We start from the raw sequence: 24003 nt of genomic DNA, 5'->3' as shown, positions 1-24003 counted from the left end.
TGGACATGCAGGCCTTAGTTTGGGCCAGGTGAGACATAATGGTATTTGGGAAAGGCTTTGTGCTCTTGTGGGTGGGCCAGGAATGCCAGCTGGCTCCTTCCTGCTCTCTCCTGTGCTAGACGTCAATTTGGCCTCTGTCCGCTGCTACTGGCTGCACAGCTGGAGGAAAACCTATTTTAGGGGAAAGCTGACATGGTAGAGTGCAGTACAGAGGCAGCTGGACCCTTGATGGCCCTGTTGAGTTGCTGGCTTGGCCAACCCTGGAGGCCACCCTGCCCCAGGACCACCAAGACCCCAATCAACACATTTCCTTGTTATGAATCCGCAAGTATCCTCAGGGAGTTCTTCCTGAATGAATGACATGGGTGAATGGCCAAAGGCTGAGAGCCCCCAAGCATGCCCTCCTTTGCCACCCACACCAGTTCTTTTCTACCCCACAATAACAGACATTCAAAGATTCTGGATACTTTTTAAAAAACCACAGCAGTCACTTTACTTTTAGGTTTGCACTTTACAAAACCACAAGAGAGAAGTCCTTGAGGGAGAGAGGAGTGGGAGTGAGGGATAGTAAAGAGGGGAAAGCACAGACTGGGCCCCAGGCCAGCCCAGCAGAACCTCCCATATCCTGGCTCTACAGAGCTAGGCCAAAAGAACTCAGGGAAAGGCCACAGTCCTCTAGAGACTGTCACGACTTGACATTTTACAGGCAGCCACAGGCCTATGGTTTGGGTAGCCCAAAGAAGGAAGTGGGCTTCCCACCCCTCCTTCCCCCAGGCCAGGGGAAGGCAGCTTGAGGCAGGAGTGAGGGCTACCCATCCAGCAGCTTTAGGATGCTTTCACGCTCCTTCAGAGTCTTCCAGGCCTGGTCCTTCTCCTTCTTGGTGGGGGTCCGCTTCTTCTGCCGGGCAGCCATAATCTTCCGGAAGGCATCCATGACCTCATTGTCTGCCATGCGGACCCGCTGCCTCAGCTCTTGCCGGCTAACCTCCTCCTTTGCCAGCCTGTGGGGACCAGCCAGCCAGGTGCCCTGGGAAGCCCACCTCCACAGTGGGGCCCCCCTCCCTCTTACAGACTGAACCCACACACCACCCTAGGCTGGCACTCCTGTGGATGTTTCATACCAAAAAAGCAAAGTTATTGAACCACATTTGTATGATACTATACACTAGTTACAATCTCAAGCTCTTCAAACATGTCAGCAGAATTAAGCCTCATAACAGCGATGTTACCAGTGATGAAATGGAAGTCAAGAAGAGTAAAAAACACCCCAAGATCCCACAACTACTGAGTAGGAGACCTGAATTAAGGCAGGTTGGCTCCAAACAATCTCCTTTAAATGGTGTTCTAGTGTCAGCAGACCTCCTTATTTCCACATCCAAATTCCAAAGCAACCTAAGGGTCTAGGCAGCCTGAGGTCTACATGAAGCGCACAGAGGTGGAACCAACCCCTGTAAATGGAATCCGATCTATAAATTCCACTGTTGGTGGAGCTGGAAGGTGGTTCAGAGATCTGACCTAGTCCAACCTGTTAATTTTCCAGAAGGGAAAGCTGCTGCTCAGGGCAGGAGATACCTTACTTAAGGCCTGGCAGCTGGTCCACAGCAGGACTGAAGGCTGGATTCTGGTCTCCTGACAACCCAAGCTAGTTTGTTCACTGTCCACTACCTCTGTATCTGCATATCCTTGCTTTTCCCTCTCACTCTCTCCCCTCTCCCCTACTCACTCAGTGCCTCTTTCATCTTTTATTTTCCTCTTTTTGCTCTTGCATGAAATGGAACTAGAAAGATGCTTTGCATTTAGCCTTGGGCTCAAGTTGCACCTCGACTGTTTACTGGCTGTATGACCTTCAGGAGAGCACTCACTTCACTGGCCCTTTACTTCCTCATCTAGGAAACAGGGAAAATACCAACTATGCCCTGGGATGTAGTCAAGATTAAACAGCAGAGTATATACAAAGCCCCTGGTACACTGTAGGCACTCAATGTACCCTTATCCTTAAGCACCCCCTTAGCAGCTTGTCAGCAATTTCTTCTCCTTTTAATGGTGCACCAATCACCCACCTATAGACCACAAGCCTTTTGCTCTGCCTCTCTTGCTAGCCCCCAGTACAACGTGTAAGAGACAGGCAGAGCTGGCCAAATGAATGAGTACACCCAGCCCTGTGGGGCTCTGTGAGGGGAAGACACACCTGTCAGTGAGGCTTCCTACTTTCCTTCCTGCTTCCCTACTTTCCCCCTGAAGACGCCAATAACATAATCTCCCTCCAGATGTCACCTATACTTTTGTCATGACCAACTCAGGGTAAGATGGTTGGGAGTCAATATAAAAGGAAAGATCTTGTGACCAGTTTGTTGAAGAACTGATACTAAAATGCGGGGCAATTTCCAGAGAAGGGCCAGTAATAATCACAGATGTCCAAACTGTTAACAGTTGATAAATCCAGGTAGATAGTATATTGGTGTTTATCATACTACTCTTTCAGACACTCCATGTTTATGAAATTTGTTGTAAAAACATATTGGAAAACGAAAATAAGTATGAACATTTTAAAAAATAAATCACACAACAATGTGAATATAGTTAATACCACTGAACTGTATACTTAAAAATGACTGAAAGAATCAATTTTATATTATATGTTTTTTTCACCGTAATTCCAAATAAGTAAATAAATCAATCATAGGTGCCTGAGCCCTAGAGTCTGTGGTGTCTGGCAATGGTAATTTTTCCAAGGCTCTCCAGGTGATTTAGAGGCCCTACTGGGTTTGGGAACACTGTTATAAAGCCCCCGGAAGGCAACCAGCAGCGGCCTAGACCTTCTCAGCCACCGCCTGACCCATATCACCTGTCCACACTCACCTCAGCAGGTCGTGCTTCTTGGTGCGGTTGTGGGCACTGAGCGCCTTCAGCTCGGCCTGCCGTTTGCGCAGCTCTGCGAGGACCTCATCCTCTGAGTCCTCTGCAGGGCGGTCCTCTGACTCCAGCAGGCCCTGGGCAATCAGCTCCTCCTTGATGCGGCTCTCCAGGGACTTGGTATGTGGCACACTACAGAGGAAGGGAGTCCTTAGCTCAAGGGCCAGCTTAGAGGCTAGTGAACACATTCTTTTCTCTTTGGGCACCCCCTATCTATCCAGGTATAAAAATATAAAGAAAATGTTAAATGCTAAGTTCCTTGACATGGGTCTTGGCAAAGACTTTTTGGCTGTGACACCTAAAGCACAAGCAACAAAATAAAAACTAAACAAGCAGGACAACATCAAAAAATTACTTCTGCACAGCAAAAGAAATCGTCAACAAAGTGAAACGATAACTTATGGAATGGGAAAAATATCTGCAAATGATTTATCTGATGAGAAGTTAATATCCATCATATATAAAGAACTCATATAACTCAAAAGCAATAAACCCACCCAATTAAAAAAAAGGGCAAAGTTCCTGAATAGACATTTCTCCAAAGAAGATATATAAAAGGCCAACAGGAACATGAAAAGATGCTCAACATCCCTAGTTATTACAGAAATGCAAATTAAAGCCACGAGGAGTTATCACCTCTGGCCTGTTAGAATCGCTATCATCACAAAGACGAGATAACAAATGTTGGCGAGGATCTGGAGAAAAGGGAACCCTCTTGCACTGTTGCTGGGAACATAAGTTGGTGCAGCCACTGTGGAACAAAGTGTAGAGGATCCTCAAGGAATTAAAAACAGAGCTACCATATGATCCAGCTACTCCAATTCTGGGAGTATGTACAAAGGAAATGTAAATACTAACTTGAGAACACATCTGTAACCCCATGTTCACAGCAGCATTATTTACAATGATCAAGATATGGAAGCAACCTTGGTGTCCATGGATGGATGAAGGAATAAAGGAATTGTGGTATATATACAACGGATTATTATTCAGCCTTAAAAAACCAAGGAAATCCTACCATTTGTGACAACATGGATGGACTTTGAATGCATTATGCTAAGTGACATAAGTCAGAGAGAGGAAAACAAATACCACATAATCTCACTTATATGTGGAATCTAAAAAACCCACAAATTCTTAGAAAAAGAGATCAGACTTTCCATTACCAGAGTCAAGGATGGGGGGGTGGGGGGAGAACTGGAGGAAGGTGATCAAAAGGTAGACTTACACTTACAAGATAAGTCCCAGGATGTTCTATACAACACAATGACCTTAGCTAACACTGTATGATACAGAGTGTAAATCCTAGGAGTTTTCATCACAAGGAGAAATATTTTTCCTTTTTTTTAATTGTATCTATGTGAGAAGATGGATGTTAGCTGAACCTATTGTGGTAATCATTTCACAACATACATAAGTCAGACCACATACATGTTTTGTACACATACACCTTAAACTCATACGGGAATATATGTCAATTATTGCTCAATATGCTGGGAAATAATATAGAGACAGACACATCTGGTCTTATTTCAAACACAAGCCAACACATATCCACTGTCAAAAAATATAGAAAAACCTGTAATGCCAACAACTCAGAGAGAACCACGATTATTTTCTGTTACTATTAAAAATATAACTGTTGGGGCGCCTGGGTGGCTCAGTGGGTTAAAGCCTCTGCCTTCAGCTCAGGTCATGATCCCAGGGTCCTGGGATCGAGCCCCACATCAGGCTCTCTGCTCAGCAGGGAACTTGCTTCCCTTCCTCTCTCTCTGCCTGCCTCCCTGCCTACTTGTGATCTCTGTCTGTCAGGTAAATAAATAAAATCTTAAAAAAAAAAAAATATATATATATATATATATAACTGTTATTTTGCTGTTAGTGACATTACACATACAAAAACATAAATATTTTACATTACTTATATGCTATATATGTTACAGATTTTGTTACGTTATTTTCAATCTTTTATTACACATTATTTTGTTTTTTTCCCCTACATTCACAAATTTAAATATATACTGAGTAAAAACAGGATTGTTTGTATTGTGCTCAACTTGACATTTTCTCCATTTAACACTCTACTGTTTACATCTTTTCATGTCAATTAACTAGGTTTCCCTAAGATGATTAATAGTTACAAGTTATTTCATCATGTGGAATTACAACCATTTAGCCAACCAATCCTCTTCGGCTGCACATTTAGATCATTTACAGTAAGAACAGTGCTATGATGAACAACCTTGTACTTGAATCTGTGCATGTAAAAATGCTGGGCGAGCATGCATGGTTGAAACTTTCACTGGGCTTCATCAGAATGTCCTCAATCTCTCTTTTAATGAAGACCTCCCCATGTTGGGATGGAAAGAAGTCAACAGAGGCAGGGGCCAGATAGTAGGATATGGACAGAGTTGTCACTTACCTGAAGGGCTTGTTCTGGTTGCGGGGAGAGGTGCTTGCCCCATCGGCCCCTGATTCTTTCCCAGACATGTCAGGAATGGGAGAGTCCTCCATAGGGGAAATAATATTTTCCTAGAAAACCACAGGAATGGGATGGAAGGAGTAAGAGCAATAGTATTTCCATTTTCTTGCTCCTCTCTAACCTTCAGTCAGAATCTTCAGTCTTCGCAGACCAGAAATACTCTTTTATTGTTCCCATCCCTCTGGGAAGTCTTCCCAAACTGATTCCAGAAAACTCTGATCATTTTAGAAATCCTTTTTTGTACTGATACCAAAGGAAGGGAGCACAGAAGAGCAATGATAATACTCAACAACAGTAAAGAGAAGAGCTAAGCGTTTGCATTGTAACGGGCACTGTGCTAAGCATGTTGTGGCAAGGGCAGCTGGCTGTCCAAAAGCCATTCTCACCTTTCTGTAGCTGGCTTTATGGCTGCCCAGCTATTCTATACTTCCCAGCTTCCCTTGTAGTTAGATGTGGTCATATGACAAATTCTCTCCAGTGAAAAGTGGTCAGAAGAGATAAGAGCCACAGGCAGTCACTGCCCATAAACCTTCCTTCACACATTTTCCCTTGCTCTTTCTCTGTGGGCTTGGAGTAGCAGTCATACCCAGAACGACCCTGTGCAGAGTACATGTTTAGGGTGGCAAAGCCACCACAGCTGGGGGTACTTGTTTGATGGTTGTGGGGCTGAGATCTCCCCTCACTCCCACCTCAGCCAACCCGGAACATGCGTCCCCAGACTATTACATGAGAGAAAAACACTACTGTATTTGGGTCAGGGAGAAAACTAAGACTCAGGGAAGTGAAGGGATGTGCCTAAGGCCAGACAATAGGTATTAAAAAAAAGGGACTCTGTACTTAGGGTTTGTGTCCTGCTTCTATTTATTAGCTATACAACCTCAAGCAAACAGTTCTCTTTTCTGAGCTTCAATTTTCTAGTATGCAACACGGGGCTAACCACTGCCCTTGCCTCCAACAAGAGGATGTGTGGAAAGCCCTTGCACAGAGCTCAGCCCTTAGCTAATACTCAACAAAATTAAGTGTGGTGTAGTGGCTACTTTGGGGGGAGGTTAGAATCTGGGAGGGGCATGAGAGGCTTTAAGACACTGGCAACACTTTGTTTTGTGATCATAAGGTCAAATATACAAGTGTGCTCAGATGTGAAAATTTATCAATCTATACATTTAAGATCTGTATAACTTTCTAAATGTATGACATATCTCAACACAAAATAAAATATTAAAACAGAAAGTAAGCATATTTCCGGTTGAGTTAGGGTGCTCACCTCCACCAGGGCCTGTAGGAGGCGCTGCGTCAGAGCACCAAAGGGGCACCCATCTTCTGGCTGTTCATGCTGGGCCTCAGACTTCTTCAGCAGGGCATCCACATCTAAAGTGGGCAGAGAAATGGTAGACAGGTGGGCTGAGAGCTGGGAACTCAAGTTCTGGCCTGTGGTGGGCAAGGAGGCAAGGGCCTACCATACCTTTAGTGTCCAGTTCAGTCAGTGGCCCCATGAGACCTTTCTTCTTGTCAGCCACGGCTGCTGCCCGGGCCCCGTCCTTCTGTTCCTCCAGCAGGTCCTCCTGTGCCCATCGCTGGGAGTAGTGCTTCCCCAAGGGTGGGATCTGTGGGGAGATGCCACCCGGCCCAAAGGGGGTAAACACTGGCAAGCCGTGCCTGGGGTGAGTCGGGGCTCTCTGTGTACATGGACACTGCCAATAGGCTCATCATTCATTCCTCCACTTATGTGTCTCCCAAGTACCTACCCCAGGGCTAAGGCCCGTGCTGTGCATAAGAAGGAAGAAATAAAGGAGATAAAAATCTCTATGCTCACAGTCTAGTAAGGGAGACAAGTGTATAACCAACTAAGACACACATGGGAGCCAGTATGAAACAATTTCCAAGATAGAGGTGCAGAAAGATGTATGTACCTGGGCCATCTCAGGTCATAGGTGTGGTCCCTAAAGAGATCTAGGAGAGGAAATTCTCATTTGTATTACCTGAATTTACTACTGCCTATATGGATTAACTCTTCAAATAATTTTTTTCCCAATAAATTTTTTTAAAAATTCGAAGAACTGAAGTGTTAGAGGTAAGTCTAGGTGCTGTGGTATATGAAAAAGAAACTTACTGTGGGGAGTGTGCAAAGGCATTCTGGTGGAGATAACAAGGCATCAGTGCTTTGAAGGACAAGTTAGTTTGCTAAGGGAAAAAGAGCATGTGCAGAGGCCCAGAGACCAGCAAAGAGTCTAGGTGGGCCTGGGGTGAGGGTAAGCTGCTTGGCAGGGCTGGTAAATGCAGAGTGACGAGGGGGCATGGCTGAGGAAACTGGAGAGGGGCAGTAGGGCTGTGTCACCAAGGACCACGATGCTTGGACTCCATCTTGTGCAGGAGTCAGGGGAGGCCTAGGAACAGAGCTTTGTCACTTCCAATCACAACAGCGGACCTAGAGGAGAGTGCTCCCCAACACTATTCTGTATTTTCTACATCTTCTTTAATGGAATCAGTTTTATTTACATCATAAGTAAAGTTCTATACATTTAAAAAAAAAAAGGAAAACAGGGCGCCTGGGTGGCTCAGTGGGTTAGGGCCTCTGCCTTCGGCTCAGGTCATGATCTCAGGGTCCTGGGATCAGTCCTGCATCGGGCTCTCTGCTCAGCAGGGAGCCTGCTTCCTCCTCTCTCTCTGCCTGCCTCTCTGCCTACTTGTGATCTTTCTCTGTGTATCAAATAAATAAATAAAATCTTAAAAAAAAAAAAAAAGGAAAACAGAAAGTCCATCTGGAAGCAAGGAAGTATTAATAGACCATTTGGGTGAAATCTAATGAAGGCCTGAATCAAAGCAGAGGTGATGGAGATTTTGGGACAAAGGACAGTGTCACTGAAGTAGACGCCTTAGGATGTATGTGATCATTTGGATGAGGTAGAGAGGAGACAATGCAAGAAGAGAGCTGAGAATTAAAGCCTGTGTATCTGGATGGGTAGAGTAGGGGCAGAGTAGGGGAAGGAAGATGATACATGACTTTGGGATCTTTGTTTCAGAGGCACCTCTGAGCCCTCTTGTTCACCACCCTATCTACCAAGGCCCAGAGTTTCTACCTTATAATGTTCAGCCTCGTCTTCTGGCGGTTTCAGTAGTTCCTCTAGTGTGCGTACTTCCTCACTGGTGATATCAGCACAGTAGGGCTCTACGGAAGCCCAGAACCTGCAGAGAGAAGCAGATCCTGAATGGGCACCTCCTATCCCACCATCCTCAGCTCCAGGCCCCTCCAGCCTCTACTGCCTGAATCCCAAGGCCCCTCTATACTCTCTGGCCCAGAACCTGTTGGGGGCATCATTCTTGGGGATCCGTGGCACGTCAATTGGGTCATCAGTGAATTCATATTCCTGGATCTTGGGCTGAAGGTTTTTGGATTTGGGCCGGCCAGGCCCAGGGCCTGGCCCATGTCCCGCCTTCCCTTCCAGTTTCTGTTTCTTCGGCTTTCCATGTTTTGGGGGAGCTCCAAGCTCATGGTCTCGACCCAGCTTCAGGAATCGTCGATCACCTTTCTTATCCTGCCAGTCAGTGAGGATCTGAAATTTATAGAGACTATCACTGAGGGGGAGAAGGGAAGTCATAGGACAAGTTTTTCTCCTAGTGAAGAATTAGGATCTAGAACTTGAGAAGGCTCCAAAGTCTATTTATCCATTCCCTTTTTATTTAGTAAACTCTTACTCATCCTTCAAAACTCAGTTCCTTTTCTGTTCCTACCTCACAGAATTTTATTCATATGCTTCTCATCGTTCCATTTGTTTGTACTGATTCACCTCTGTATCACTCAACCCAGTCACACAGTATTTAGGTCAAACAAATGCTCATGCCCAGTGCGTATTAACACTGGAATATGCTGCTGGTAACTTTTTGGTGAATGCAAACAAACTTCCCAGCAAACCTTCACTTCAAATGTCACCACAACTGGGAAGCCTTTTCCACATCAGTTACCCAGCTTCTTACATGCTAAAATAAAACTGAATATGCCACAGCCCTGCTCAAAAAGGTTCAGTGCACAGGGACCACAGGTTAACTATTCACCCTCTTAAAATGGTATCTTGGTCCTTTCTGGGTCTCTGACACTTTGTACCTCCATCGCAGGCCTAAATGTGTTGTTTGATCATCCCAGAATGAATAGTATACTTGTCTTTTCAACTAGACTATAAGCTATTGGAGATCAGGAAATTCATCTTAACTATCTGTTCCCCAGGATTTGGCATAGCATCTGACACACACTGCTCAGGGGATGTTTACATAGTGAACAGAAATAATCAAGAGTAGTACCAATAATTAATATCTGAAATACTTAGTGTTAGATATTGGGCTGAGGCTTTGCAAAACACAAAACAAAACAAAAAACCTCTCTTTTATCTCACAAAAGCTCAAAGGTAGCTCCTATTATTCATCCCAGTTTGCATATAGGGAACTGATGCTTAATGACAGGAGGCAACTTTCCCAAAGTCACATAGATAGGAAACAGCAACACTAAGCAAGTACTTAGGCCAGGATTCAAATCCAGGCCTTCTCAATTCAGTTCCCTTGTACTTCTAACCATAATACAACATCACCTGGTATTTGTCTGACCTCCCCCTCCCTTTAGTTGGCAAACTCCCTGAAGGCCAGAAGTATCCTAATTACCTCTCTCTAACGCCTAGCACAGGACCCAGAACATAATAGGGGTTGGGGTCAATAAATGTTCAGTAAATTGGAAATCTTGCCATTTATGAGGATCATGCACATTCTTATATATTCTATGTGTTACATGAGCCCAGCTTGGGACTCTCCTTACCCCGCTAAGCTCCTGTACCCCACGCCTCAGCAGGTGGGGCTAACTCAATGACCCATCCCATAACTCATCAGAGTCCACCCCTGGTGATATCCTCTCTGTAGGGTATCACCTGGGTTTCAGCCTCGAGAACCCGCAGACGCCGGCTGGCAGAGGAAAGCAGAGTCTCAAGCTCCAGCTGCAGAGTGTCCAGCTCCTCGATGCCGATGCCATCATCCTCAGAGCGGGCTAGCACGGCCGTGTAGCGTGGACAGACCTTCAGGTGGTCCACAGACTTGAAGTCATGGAACTGCAAGGGGCAGTCCTTCAGTTCACTCATGGCCCAGGATACGGGACCCTGTGGAACTGGAGAGGAGAGAGCCACTGATAAGAGATAAACTGGCACAACAAAAGCCCAAGAGCTCCATTCATCCAGGGACAGAATCAAGGAGAAAGCCCAGCTTCAGTACCTTGTTGACAATGTTGATGGCGCTGCCCCTACTCATAGAGCACTTACTGTACATTAAGCTAAGTACAGATATTTTACTGGCTTCTCACTGAATTCCTCACCCAACCCCATAAGAAGGGACAATGGTGATCTACACTTTACAGACAAGGAAACTCAGACTCTGTAAAGGTGGGTACCTGCCCAAGATTACTAAGATGGGATCTGAATCCAGGTAGTTGTGAGTCTGTGCCACTAATTTCTGTGATATGCTATGCCCTACCTTCCTGATGCTTTTCTATTCTACTCCTCCCGAGTTCTGCAAATCCCCTGAGCTCCAAACATTCCATTCTTACAATGTTAATGTTCTCCGTGCTTCCCTGCTTCTCCTTGTCTGACCCCCCTCCCATCTTTGTCCCACCTCTTTGCCCCTGACAGTGGTTAAAAATGTGGGCTGGTAGGCTAGACATACCTGGGTTCAAGCCCAGCCTTTACCATTCTCTATTTATGTAGCTCTGAACATACTATTTAACCTTCCTGAGTCTCGATTTTTCCATCTACAAAATGGGGACAAAACGAATCTTGAGTCTGTTTCCCCATAAGAAGTCTGAATCTGTAAAATGGGGATTACAATATTACCTACCTCCCCGGGATGTTCTGAGGATTAAGAGAGGATGCTCGTCAAGAGCCCAGTTCAGTGCCTGGCACAGAAGTGCGCCTGTGTAATGGCTGGCCCCTCCCGCGGGTCGCCCCAGTGACTTGCCTTCAGGGTCCCCGTCCTCTAGGGACCCCCTAACGCGGCCCCCATCCCCTCTACCTCCTCACTGCAGCCTCCTGCTGCCTCCTACGGCCCCCAGGCCACGGGAGGGGGCGGGGAGTTCCGGTTGGTGGGAGCAACCGCCCCGGAACTGGCTAGGGGCGGGCTCCCTGCAGAGGACGCGGGGGTGGGAGACGCGAGGGAGAGCCCAATATGGCTTGCGGGGAAGGTTGTACAGGCCGCGAGCGAGCCCACTGCAGGTGGGCGGTGGGGAGGGGTATGCCTCAGGCTTACTCTGGGGAACAGCCCGAGGCTGGGGGCGGGGCTCGACAGCCGAGTTCTCAGCCCGGCGGTTAGTCCCGCTGAGCCCCAGGGGCTGCAAGTAGGAGGGGCCCAGAGAAAGGGTAGGGGCGCAGAACCGGAAGGAACGAAGGACTCCTCCGCCTCGCCTTGTCCTAATATGGTGCCCAACCTGAGGCCGGGCTGCACCATTGCCTGATAATGGGGAAAGACTATGACAAAGACAAGAAGGCCAAAGTCACAAGGGAGAGCTGCATGGATAACGGGATAAGCTTGAGTATCTATTTGAAACTTAAGGAGCTTAAAAATGTCAAGAAAGCCCTAGCGAGGAAACTTTCAAAGGACCAAGTGTTCCTGGGCTCCCCCTTCTCCGTTCGGATCATAGATGGTACCGTCCGGAAGTTCGGGCGGAGATTGAGGCTGCGCTTCTCGCGAAAAGGCAGGCGTCGCGGGGCTGGCCACTTCCGCACTTCCGCTTTCCGGCCCAGCCAGCGCCCGCGATGGTGAGAGAGCCGGGCCCCGGGCCAGGGACCCCCGCGGTTTTGCCTCAAAGCTTTGGGTCTGGGGGAGATGCGGCTTTGCAGCGGAGAGGCCCGGGGCTGAGGGATACTGCGGGGTGTTGGGACACGAGGAGACTGGAGGAGAGAGGGCGGGGCTGGAGCCGAAGTGAGGAAGGGGCGAGCGGGGGACGCCCTCTTACGAAGCAGGCCTTGCAGCTTCAAGGTTTGGCTTTCGGTCCAGGTGGGGAATTGTGAGGGTAGAGGACGCCAGAAGTGGGACCTCCTCGGCTGGTGGAAGCGCCATGAAGACACTTAGTAGGCCTCATTGCCCGTAGTAGGGCCGCTGAGGCACATAGTAAGGTCTTCTCACCCGGAGGAGAACTTGAGTGAGAACTTCCTAAGTACACTGTCTCCTCTCCTGCCCGCTTGACCCCGGTTTCCCAGAGGAAGCGTCTACACTTCCTTATCCCACTCTTCTCTTTACTCCCTGCCTTGCTTCTACCCCACAGAAGGATCGCTTTTATGCTGCCACCACCCAGACCTCTTCCTGGTCAGAATTCAGCCGTGTTAACCGTGAGCTCTGCTACTACTGATCCCTCCCTTCCTGGCAGTACTCCCATTTGATAGATGTGGGTGTTCCTGGGAGTTGAGGCTTGGGCTCACCACCTTCCTCTTTGCATTTTTCCTAGTGGCACCTGTCAAGTCCTGGCTTTGATGACCTTGTGTGTTCTGGTGGTTCTTGAATCTGTCTTCCTAGTTCTCTTTTAAGGTTTGCCTGGAAATCTTGAAGACACCTTCAAATTAGACCTCCAGGTCAAAAATCATTTTCTCTTCTAAACTTGCTTTTTTTTTTTTTTTTTTTTATGTTACTTGTCCTGGCTCTGTGTCTTCTTACCTCAGGTAGAAGCCTGGATTTTCTTTCTTCTAATTGAGGCTATATCACCTGTATTTTTTAAAAAGTCAACTTTATTGAGGTATTACATGAGAATGCACTTTATTTGTGAAAAGTCGGGTGTCATGGGGCTTGTCACCTAAAAATCACCGTTTTTAGGTTTATCATCTATGGATTTTGACAAACACAATAATGTAATCACTACTACAACCAAGATAACAGAATGTTTCCTCAAAAAGTGCCCTCAAATCCCTCTGTTATCAGCCCTGTCTTCTCCCCATTCCAGGCAACCAGATTTTTTTTTCTCCTATAGTTTTGCCTTTTCAGTGTTGTTATACAAACAGAATTCTTCAGGATGTAGGCCTTTGGATGTGGCTTTTTAAAAACTTAACTTTAGGGGCGCCTGGGTGGCTCAGTGGGTTAAAGCCTCTGCCTTTGGCTCAGGTCATGATCTCAGAGTCCTGGTATGGAGCCCCATGTCGGACTCTCTGCTCAGCAGGGAGCCTGTTTCCCTTCCTCTCTCTCTGCCTGCCTCTCTGCATACTTGTGATCTTTGTCAGATGAATAAGTAAAGTCTTAAAAAAAAAACACAAAAAACAACTTTATTTACTTATTTGTTTTTGTATTTTCTACATTCATCTTGGGGCTTGAACTGACGACTCTGAGATCACGAGTCACGGGCTTTTCAGACTGGACTAGCCAGTCGTCCCAATGTGGCTTTTTAACCATAATGCATTTGAGATTCATCTATGTTGCATGTATCACTAGTTACTCCTTTTTATTGTTGAGTAGTATTTCATCGTATGGGTGAACCACAGTTTGTTGGGAGGTGTTTTTTGATTCCATATTCTCTACATCTTATGTTACAGTCTGACTGTTGTGATACCCTCCCTCTGCTTGTCCTCTCCACTGCCCCAGGCTCTCATCAGTGTTCCTTGAATAACCCTATCTGCCTTTTGTCTCACTTCCCTCTCCAGTCCATTCTCTGCAGAGCCACCACGCAACTCATGAAGTCATATAACTTCCTCCTCAGAAAGTCCCAGCAGTTCCTTACTACCTTAAAAGAAAAGCTAAAGTTAACAGCCTGGAATTTGAGATTATCTGTGAATCTTTAGACTACCATTGCAGCATCATCTACTGAATCTAGAATGCTTTCTGTATACAGCAACCCTGTACTCATCACTACTTCTGGAACTCTTAAATGCCTTTTTGCATTGTTTTTGGTTTTTTTTTTTTTAAGATTTTATTTATTTGACAGCGATCACAAGTAGGCAGAGAGGCAGGCAAAGAGAGAGAGAGGGAGAAGCAGGCTCCCTCCTGAGCAGAGAAATGGATGTGGGGCTCATCCCAGGACCTTGAGATCATGACCTGAACCGAAGGCAGAGGCTTAACCTACTGAGCCACCCAGGCGTCCCTTTTTGGTGTTGTTCTAATCTTGGTAGTGGTATTATACATAACGTTGTATAGAAAAGGAGTAAGACGTTGCATATGTTAAGTACCGAGTGAGGAGAAGGGTATATAGATTTGAATAAAGAGACATGGTCTATTGACTGTGAAGCTTACAGTCTAGTGAAGAAGAAATCACTGTACTAAAGAAATATGAAGGTTGTGTCATTGTGACTTAAAATAAATGCTATGAAGGGGGAAGTCAGGAATGGTCTCTCTGAGGAAGGAAGGGGCCTTCCCTGAATAAGTCAGGGTCTGAGGGATGACTTGGGTCAAGAGAGGGAAGAAAAGCCTGTAGATAGATGGATCAGCATGTGTAAAGCCGTGAGGTAAGAAAGACTTAGTTAATACAACTGAAGATAAGCCAGTGTAAGTAGAAGCTGATCCCTCTAATGGGAATGTCCTTAGTTTACTTTTTCTGAATTATAAAATCTATTTTCATCTTTACCTCCAAACCAGTTTCTTCTGGAAATATAACTTGTGAATCAAATTCTATCCCATTTCATTCTTCTTTAGAATATCATAGTTGTTTTTTGTCTTCTGTAACCATTTGAGCTATTTAAAGGTAGAGATTGTCTTTAAAATCTTAGCATTTAGATCATTGTCTAACACATATTGTTACCCATTCTTGGCTCAAAAGACAGATTTGAGAATAGTCATTGTCACCTGTATGCCTTTAGACCAGAATTTTTCAACATCAGCACTATTTGGGTTTTTTTTTTCTTTTTTCTTTTTTATCTATTTATTTAGAGGGAGAACACACACAAATAGGGGGAGGGGCAGAGGAAGAGGGAGAGAATCAGACTCAGCACTGAGCATGCAGCACTTTGCAGGGCTAGATCTCACAACTCTGAGATGATGACCCAATCCAAAATCAAGAAACCTGACTGAGCCACCCACATGCCCCTGAATAATTCATTTTTGTGAGTTGTAGGATGTTTAGCAGCATGCCAGACCTCTACTCCGTGCCAGTAGCACTCCCACCCCACTCCAAGTCCTGTCAATGAAAAATGTCCCTACATTGCTGAATGTCTCCTGGCAGGAAGAATGGTCTTCTTTTGAGAACTACTGCTCTAGACTTAGAATGAAAGGCACCTTGAAGGCATAGTCTGTTTTGTTCACTGTGGTATGTGAGAGCCAGATATTCTCAGTACCGCCTGGCTCCCATGTAGCTGGAGTAGAGGGCTGGTGGGTTTGCTAAGACAGATTCTGATTTTCCCTTGGGTTTTTTCCTACAGACTGCCACTCTCCGTCCCTACCTGAGTGCCGTGCGGGCCACACTGCAGGCTGCCCTCTGTCTGGAGAATTTCTCCTCCCAGGTTGTAGAACGACACAACAAGCCGGAAGTAGAAGTCAGGTAGGGAAGAGAAAGATCAGGGTGGGTGATGGGTTCAGCCCCAGAGATGGCAGTTGTCTGGAGGCTGTCACGAATTTCTGTCCTGGAGTTATCAAGACAACTGTAGTTCACATATTTTGTCTTACTGCTCGATGAGCAATGGTTCTCAATTTGCAGTTCCAAAAATAGGGTCAGTGGGTTGGCAGGACAAAACCCAGGGGAGAAGCTAAACTCTGGAGCCAAGATTGCTTGACACAAGGTGTGACATCTCAGAGTAGGGCTGTTCAGTAAGTATCTCCTGTGTCATTGTTGAACCCAGTTTAAGGAGAGAGTGGAGAATTTTGTTAGATGCCATCTCCGCCCTCTTGTAATTTAAAGATCAAAGAATGTTCTTTTCCCCACCAACTTGTATTCTCATTCCTTACTCCAAATTTTCCATGCTTTGGGTTATTTTCTCTTATCTAGTTTATGTTTTGTTAAATTTTTCTGTTCTCCTCTAAAGTTTAATCTGAGACACCTATAACTGAGATAAACAGTGTTACCACACCGTGTTGGAATGATTCGAATTTAAAAATACTGACAAAATGTTAGCATGTTTCGTGTTGCTGTACTTAACATACATGATTTCCGCTGGGCATTTTAATTACCATTACAAATACCTAGAGATTCAGAGGCATCAAAATGGGAGCTGACCTGAGAGGAGTCTTAATGCTGAATAAGTGAATCATTCTGGATTGATAATTAAAGGAGGCCAAACTCTGTTTGATTTTAGCTTGTCCTTATTCTTAAGGCAGCCTCTCTCTTCTCATTCCCTAAGTGGTATATGGGTTTGCCTGTAGTTATTAAAATAAGAGCTGTCGTTTGTAAAGCTCCTGCCATGTGCCAGGCACTCTATTAGACAATTGACCCTTTTTGATCTCTCTCAATCCTTGCCAGTGAAATAGGAATCAGTCATTTTACAGATGAGGAAATTGAGATTCCAACAGGGTAACTTGTCCAAGGAAAGTAACAGAGGAGGCTGGATTTCAAAACCTTATCACCCTGACTCCAGAGCTTGCTCCTTCTGTTGGAGAACACATTTGCTGGCCCCCATCTTGGAGCGCCCCTACTTGTGAGTCTCCTATTCCTTGGACTCTGGTCTCAGAGATTCCAGGGCCGCTGTGGGGTCTCCCTGAGCATTCTGTTCCTCTATAGTACAGAGGCCTCTGTGACATTGTGTTTTCAGGAGTAGCAAAGAGCTCCTGTTACAACCTGTGACCATCAGCAGGAATGAGAAGGAAAAGGTTCTGATTGAGGGCTCCATCAACTCTGTCCGGGTCAGCATTGCTGTGAAACAGGTGAGCTCACCACTGAGCCCCTGCCTCCTCAGGAGGCCAGGGATCCCCATCCAAGAGATCGTCGTGCCAGATTCAAGGTGCAAGGAAACCCAGCTGTACCCAAGGAATGATTTGTCAGGTCAGCAGAGTAAAGAGAGCAACCCTGTTTTGTAAGCCTTGCTCTAGGTTAGAAGTTGGGAAAAGTAGCAGCCAAGGCCATGGCCATTTTGGTGTCAGGTCAAAGAATCATTTATAAGGAAGGGAGAATAAGGCCAGTTCATAGAAATAAATAGTACCAATACCAATCTGACAACCATAAACCTTGAAAAAGATTTAGGGTAAAAAAAGTGTAATTTCTTATGTTTTCTTAGGTGACATTCATATTCCCATCACTCTTACAATTTTTGCCATATTTATGTACCACCTAGGCAGTTATTTGTTAAATGGATTTCCTTAACTTGGCTTATTTTCTTTTACTTAAATTTGTTTGAAACAGAAACTTTATGCGATAGTGGAAAACAATATCACTTGTCAGATAGGGGGAACGCTAAAGAAGTGACTGCAGTGAAAGAAAACAAAACTGTTATTTAGTGTAGGCCCTGTTGCCTACAGAAAGCTCTGTCCTTGGTCCCTGCTCTGTTAAAAAGGGAGATTAACAAGTGTTAGAAGGTGTTAAGGGCATATATACCAGCACCTGGCTGCAAAATTCTTTCATTAGAAATAATGAGAATTCAGCATGGTTAAAGTTTGGGGACTATTTAATGTTCATAGTTACTAAAGCAGAGACCACCTAGGTTTATCTCTGATAATTCCAGGTGGTATATATATCATAGATTTTGGGAAATACAGCACTAGTGAAATGGAAAGGAAAGAGACAGCTTTGAATGTAGGTATGGATTCTGGAAGGAGCAGATAAAAGACGTTGGTTTACCAGAATTATCTCTCTGGAATGGGTGAAAATGAGATCATAATAATGTCTTACTGAGTTGAAGAGGCTCTAATGTAGTAGACATTCAGTTGGCAACCAGATGCGCCATGATTCAGGCAGTGCCCATGATGCGAAACCCCACTACCTACAGTGAGTCTGGGGGAAACTGAGGTCAGAAGACCAGGGTACAGGTTTCTGTTGGCCTGTGATGTCAGATTTAGGGAGTCCTGTTTATCTTTCACTCTTACTAGGCTGATGAAATTGAGAAGATTTTATGCCACAAGTTCATGCGCTTCATGATGATGCGAGCAGAGAACTTTTTTATTCTTCGAAGGAAACCGGTGGAGGTGAGACTATGTGATCCACGTGTTCATAATATTCAAGATTCTTCACCAATTCTACTGTCACTGGTCTGGTTTTGTTTGAAGAACAGGATTGCTGCTCCTCCAGCCATAGGACCCCCACTGCCTGAGTTGAGAGTTGGCCTTCATTTCAGCTGGAGTGAGAATAAGGGGGATCGGAAGTTTGGGAAAAGTTGGGTCTGCCTCAGCTATGGAAAAGGCAGAAAATATGAGATGTGTTTCTTATCTTCCCAGAGCCTACAGTCTAATGGCACAAAGGGTATAATGAATCAGAAATCCTTTCTAAGCTGTGTCACCAACTAAATCATTGTCTCTCAGGGCCACAGTTGACATTGGCTCGGTGGTTGTCTGATTTTGTACTTGAGTCCTCTCCATAGACTCCCTGCCATATCAACTTAAAATAATCCCAGTGACTAAGCAAGTACTGTGCAGAGCAGCATGCACCATCAGATGTGTTGGCCAAGCTCATCCTCATCCTGAGCTAAAATCATTCTTCCTGGTCCTAGATCTAGCCTCTGGGGCCACCCAAAACACATAAGATTACTCTTCCACACATGCACAGCCCAGTCCCATCCTTCTCCCGAAGCATCTCTTCTCCCTGTTTCATTAGATTCTTCTGTGACAAGATTTCAATTTCCTTTACTCTCCCCATGACTCATTCTGAATGCAGCTGTGTATCACAGGTAGTTTTCCAGAGATGCCTGACAGACACAAAATTCTCACCTGGGTCAGTTACTTGGACCCAGCGTAGACACCCTAGCAGAGCAGGCAGCTGCTGCCTGAAGGTCATGAGACATGGGAGAAGATCACGGCCAGTAGGAAGCATGTAGCTGAGGGACCATAGAGGACATGGCCTACTAAGTGTCCTGGGATGCTAATTCTCTCCTGTTTCTTCTTTTTCTCTTTTCTACTGTCTTCCCTCCCCAGGGATATGACATCAGTTTTCTGATCACCAACTTCCACACAGAACAGATGTACAAACACAAGTTGGTGGACTTTGTGATCCACTTCATGGAGGAGATTGACAAGGAGATCAGTGAGATGAAGCTGTCGGTTAACGCTCGTGCGCGCATCGTGGCTGAGGAGTTCCTCAAGAATGTAAGTGGCGGCCTTCTTGGTGTCCCTCCAGAGGTAGGATGAGCTGTGGGTTGAGAACTTAGCATCTGGTGGTAAAGTGGTGCCAGCAGTGTGGATATTTCCTGAGGCCTATAGGACCTGCTGGTGGGTGGCATGTCAGCTAGGTGCCTTGGGGCTGGGGGCCCAGGGGTCATCTTTGGGACCTGCAGTGCATTTTCTGTAACTCAAGGACCTCCCTTAGTTTCTCATGGGGACTTAGATGCTCCTTTCTACATCTCAAAATGTACTCAGTCCTTCCCTATATCTAGCTCAAACCTCAGGTAAGGCAAGTTAAATCTACATGGGAATATTCCAAGAATGTAGGACAGTTAATCAGTGTAATTCTACTTCTCAAACAGATTTGAATGTTTTCAGCGTCTCTTTCTCAGGCTTATAGTCATGATGTTTTCGACCTGTTTCCCATTACTTTCATGGCTTCAGTCCCTCCAGATCCCTCTTCAGTTGTTTGTGTTCCCAACTGAAGGGACTGCAACCTTCTGAAGAGGAAAAATTATTTACACTGATGAGTTGATGACACAGTTGTTCTTATTTAGATATTCAGGACATGGCCTTTTTTTTTCTCTTCTTCTTCCAAACAGTTTTTGATTTGTTGACATGTTCTGCTTTGAGTTAACTATAATCCCTAGATGGTAGATTTAGTGTTTACTCCTACCAGTGCATACAGATCCAGCCCAGGAGGAGCTCAGATTCCTAAAAATAGAAATTACCCCTTTTTCCCCTGGGCTTTAATTATACTGAGGACAGTCAGTGTACAAAAGTCAGTGCACAGTGTACTGTGCACGCAGAGTAGCATACTTGTTCAGATCACACAGGCTGTGGGGTCATACTGCCTTTGTGTGCATCCAGCTTCGCTGCCCACTTGGGCATGTTATTGAATCTCTTGATGAAGCCTCAGTTTCCTCAGCCGTAAAATGAGACTATTCATTAATATGTACGTTCTAGTATGGTTGAGCATTAAATGAGGAGAGGTATACAGAGCAGATCATTTGGTACATAGTAAGCTTTCCAGGTATTGTAGCACCAAAGTTTTATGGCCAAGGGCCATAAAATACAGGGCCTCACATTCAACTGCAAAGGAAAACGGTTCTCTTTTTTTTTTTTTTTTTTAACAATTTGTATGTATTTATTTGACAGAGAGAGATCACAAGTAGGCAGAGAGAGAGAGAGAGAGGGGAAGCAGGCTCCCTGCTGAGCAGGGAGTCCAATGCAGGGCTCAGTCCCAGGACCCTGAGATCATGACCTGAGCTGAAGGCAGAGGCTTAACCCACTGAGCCACCCAGGCACCCCTGCAAAGGAATATAGTTCTTGTCCTAATTTAATATTTGGTTCATTCACCACTTAATTACAGTAACTGCATTTCTTTCTTTTTCTTAATTTAAATTCAGTTAGCCAACATACAGTATACTATTAGTTTCAGATGCTAACTATATTTCTATAATTACACAGCTAAGAACATTTATCTATCTTATTCAATCCCTGAAACAATCTTTGAGTCATGGGTTATCCCTATTTTATGGGTGAGTAAACTGGGCTCCGAAAGTCAAGTCACCTGCCTAAGGACCCTCAGCCTGCAAGAGGAGGAACTGGGACTTAGAGCTTGGTTTTCAGATTCAAAGATCAAGATGGCACCGGCAGGGGTCACATACTCAGGTGCATGAGGGGCTTAGGCAGGTAATGCATGGGAGTGAAGTGGGCCATTGGGGATATGGTAAGCACATGGCTCGTCTGAAGAGGGTGACTACCACAGAGCTCCCGCCCATTACGGTTTCATTGTTCAGCTTTTCAAAAGAATCCCCAAATCTGGATTTGTATGCAACATCTCTTATATTTTCAAGGTTGGCAATGAATTCATATTTTTTTAAAGACTTCGTGGACCAGACAGTGTTTATTATTGGGCTGGGTCCTGTCTGTGGGCCACTGGGCCACAGTCGCTGATCTATAAGATGTGTGCGGCTGCTCTGGGCACCATGGGGGATACTTGAAGGCAGAAGATATTTCCAAGGGTGTATTAATGGCTGGAGAACCACCCAGAGCTTGACAGAAAGTACCAGGTCGTGGGTCCTGCTGCTCTTGGCCCCCTAATCCCCATGCCCTTGCACGTAAGCTCCCATCTCAGTTCAGGCAAGGCACTGACAGCTGCATAGCAGTCACTATGACATGGTTAAGGGGAGCTTTGGAAGAGCCTGCCTCACCCTTAATTTTTCTGTCTTTTGTCTAGTGCTAGGTTTTACACTAGTGCCCTGAAGGTCGCTGCTGAATGCAGGCTGAATTAGAAAGAGGGTGCCTACAAGGTGTGCTGGGACCCAACCTATCCCTCAGAAATCTGAGCACAGTAGCAGCTCTCAGATCAGCCTACCTCCCCAGAGCAGGCCTGCCAGGATACACTAATAACCGCCATTCACTGCCTCTTGGTTCTTTTGACAGTTTTAAACCATCTGGCTGGATCTCAAGGCCTTCCCCCTCAGACTCCCCTGTGTCTCTGCGAAGGCATCCTGGAGTAACTCCCCAGAGCGGCAGCGGCGGCGGCAGCAACAGCAGCGGCAGAGCGGGGGAGCTGGGTCGGGGTGGGCATTAGATGCGGGAGGTGGGTGGTATGCTTGCTAGCTGGGCAACAAAGCAGCAGTGGACCTGCCCCAAGGCCACACGTGCCTGGTCAGGCTGGCTTCTGATGTTCAGTCCCCTGGGCTGGGACAGATTTTTTTTAACGTCTTGAAACTTAAATTCTGTGCTTGTAGGAGACTGTAACCTTTTTGTCTTTTTTTTTTTTTTTTTTTTACACGAAACAACCTCCACCTCCAGTGGCTGTGACTGGTCCCAGTGATTGTACCATATTGGTCGCTGTGGGTCTGGGCGGGCCTGGAGCCAGAAGGCGACTATTGTGTGTGTCCCCCCCACCTCCAGGAAGCCCCAGGTTGGGGGAGAGGGAGGGAAGGAGGAAGGTTTCAGACTCCAGTTCCTTTCCTTTGCCCTCTTACTCCTGAGCCTCCTTGGGCCCAGTGGAAGTTGTTCGGACTCTCTGCCAGCTTCCTGAGCTCTGCCTGAAGATAAGCCACCCGGCACTCGTTGGAAACAAGGGCTGAATTGGTGGCCACCAGCCATGCCTCGAAGCTGGGCACTGAAAGCCAGGTGCCTCTGGCCACAGGGGCCTCTTTGTGCCCTCCCAGCTGAGAGGGGCCACTGATTTGCCTTGTCTATCAGTGCAGTGCCTGTGCTAGAGTTGGAGGGGTGAGTCTTCCAGAGCTTCCTGAGCTGGGTCTCTTTTGCCTGCTCTGGCTCCTCTGCTCCCATGCTCGCTGTACCTTTTCTTATATTGGTGGATCCTGCCTCCTCTCCTGATTAAAGTCTCTCCTTGCCCCTTTGGGGCTGCATGAGGTCTGTGCACTGTGTATATGAAAGGTGGGGGGTGCGGTGGGGTTTTTTTCTTCCCAAGACAATGTAGTTGGTACTTGGGGGACCTGGGGGGCCCCATCAGTAGTTGTCTTCCTGATTGGTTTCTGATGTTTTCTGTGCCAAGGGCCCCGACCCAGAGACCCCCATTACAGTCCAAGCACCATTCATTTCTGAAACTGCTCTGTGCCTGTACGGAGCTTTGGTCCTTTTCACATAAAGAGCTCATTTGGGCTAAAAGGTAACCTAAGAGAAATGATGATTCCTTATCATGGCTAAGGAAACGGTGGTTCCTTGAGATGTAGCAGCTTGCTCCAAAACTCCCAGCTAGTGACCAAGAGAGTAGGCTTCAAATCTAAGGCTTCTGGCTCTGTCTATAATCCCTAGCCACATGTGGCTATTTAAATTAGTATTAAAGTTAAAAACTTAAAATTCACTTCCTCATTCCCACCAGAGGTGTTTCAGGTGCTCAATAAGTACAAATGACTAATTCCTACCATGTCAGAGAGTACATAGAACATTACTATCACTGGAGAAAGTTCTCTTGGACAGACCTTGGTGACTCCTTGAAGTTAAAAAAAAAAAAAAAGAAAGAAAACAAACACGGTGCTCAAGTCCTGACTCTCGAGGCTGAATTTGCGTGAGTTCCTAATATTCTGTGCGCTTGTTTCTTATTCTATGAAGTGGAGATACTGTGAACAGGCTGACATGGTACTGTGTTATAGGTACTAAATAAACAACAGCTGATTTTTCCACCAGCCCAGTATCCAAACAGAATTTCCATTACACTAGGCTTGGGGGTTGGTGGAGTGACCTTATCCCTGTCTTGGAGAGAGTTGCGGGGTGGATAGTGAAAGCTGAATGTGTAAATAGGTGCACTGAAGTGTTTTATATTTGCAAACTGGTTCTGTGGTAGTCTACCCAGGAGGGGAGGTGGTATGTTTATGGAAGTGGGTGACAGGAAAAGTTTCAGCCTTTGAGCTGAGCTTTTCAAAAGGTTTTTCCAGATCACCAAAGAAGTCTCTCGA

General features: G+C 45.8%; 2 protein-coding genes across 5 annotated transcripts; one reads left to right on the top strand and one right to left on the bottom strand.

Moving 5' to 3' along the window:
- Positions 1 to 464: 464 nt before the first annotated feature.
- On the bottom strand, positions 465 to 11800 carry TADA3 (transcriptional adaptor 3). Of its 4 annotated transcripts, none has more exons than XM_080797110.1 (9): positions 11258 to 11800; positions 10303 to 10535; positions 8696 to 8946; positions 8473 to 8578; positions 6858 to 6999; positions 6660 to 6763; positions 5336 to 5445; positions 2860 to 3045; positions 465 to 1001 (listed from the first exon to the last, which is right to left on the bottom strand). In XM_080797110.1, exons 2-9 carry the CDS (start codon positions 10507 to 10509, stop codon positions 809 to 811), a joined length of 1299 nt encoding a protein of 432 aa, XP_080653236.1. In that variant the 5' UTR covers positions 10510 to 10535; positions 11258 to 11800; the 3' UTR covers positions 465 to 808. The 4 variants fall into 4 exon arrangements, with proteins under 4 accessions (XP_080653236.1, XP_080653237.1, XP_080653239.1 ...); XM_080797111.1 differs by having other exon boundaries at positions 11666 to 11780; XM_080797113.1 differs by having other exon boundaries at positions 11432 to 11524.
- Positions 11801 to 12086: 286 nt separating this feature from the next.
- Positions 12087 to 22959, top strand: ARPC4 (actin related protein 2/3 complex subunit 4). Its single transcript, XM_080804716.1, has 6 exons — positions 12087 to 12174; positions 15748 to 15866; positions 17071 to 17182; positions 18341 to 18436; positions 19379 to 19549; positions 22013 to 22959. Exons 1-6 carry the CDS (start codon positions 12172 to 12174, stop codon positions 22016 to 22018), a joined length of 507 nt encoding a protein of 168 aa, XP_080660842.1. The 5' UTR covers positions 12087 to 12171; the 3' UTR covers positions 22019 to 22959.
- Positions 22960 to 24003: the final 1044 nt, after the last annotated feature.

Source organism: Martes martes, assembly GCF_963455335.1.
Source record: "Martes martes genome assembly, chromosome: 1".
In the NCBI taxonomy this organism is placed as follows: Eukaryota; Metazoa; Chordata; class Mammalia; order Carnivora; family Mustelidae; genus Martes; species Martes martes.
The sequence above is the reverse complement of the archived record's forward strand: the minus strand, read 5'-3'. Positions and strand labels throughout refer to the sequence as shown.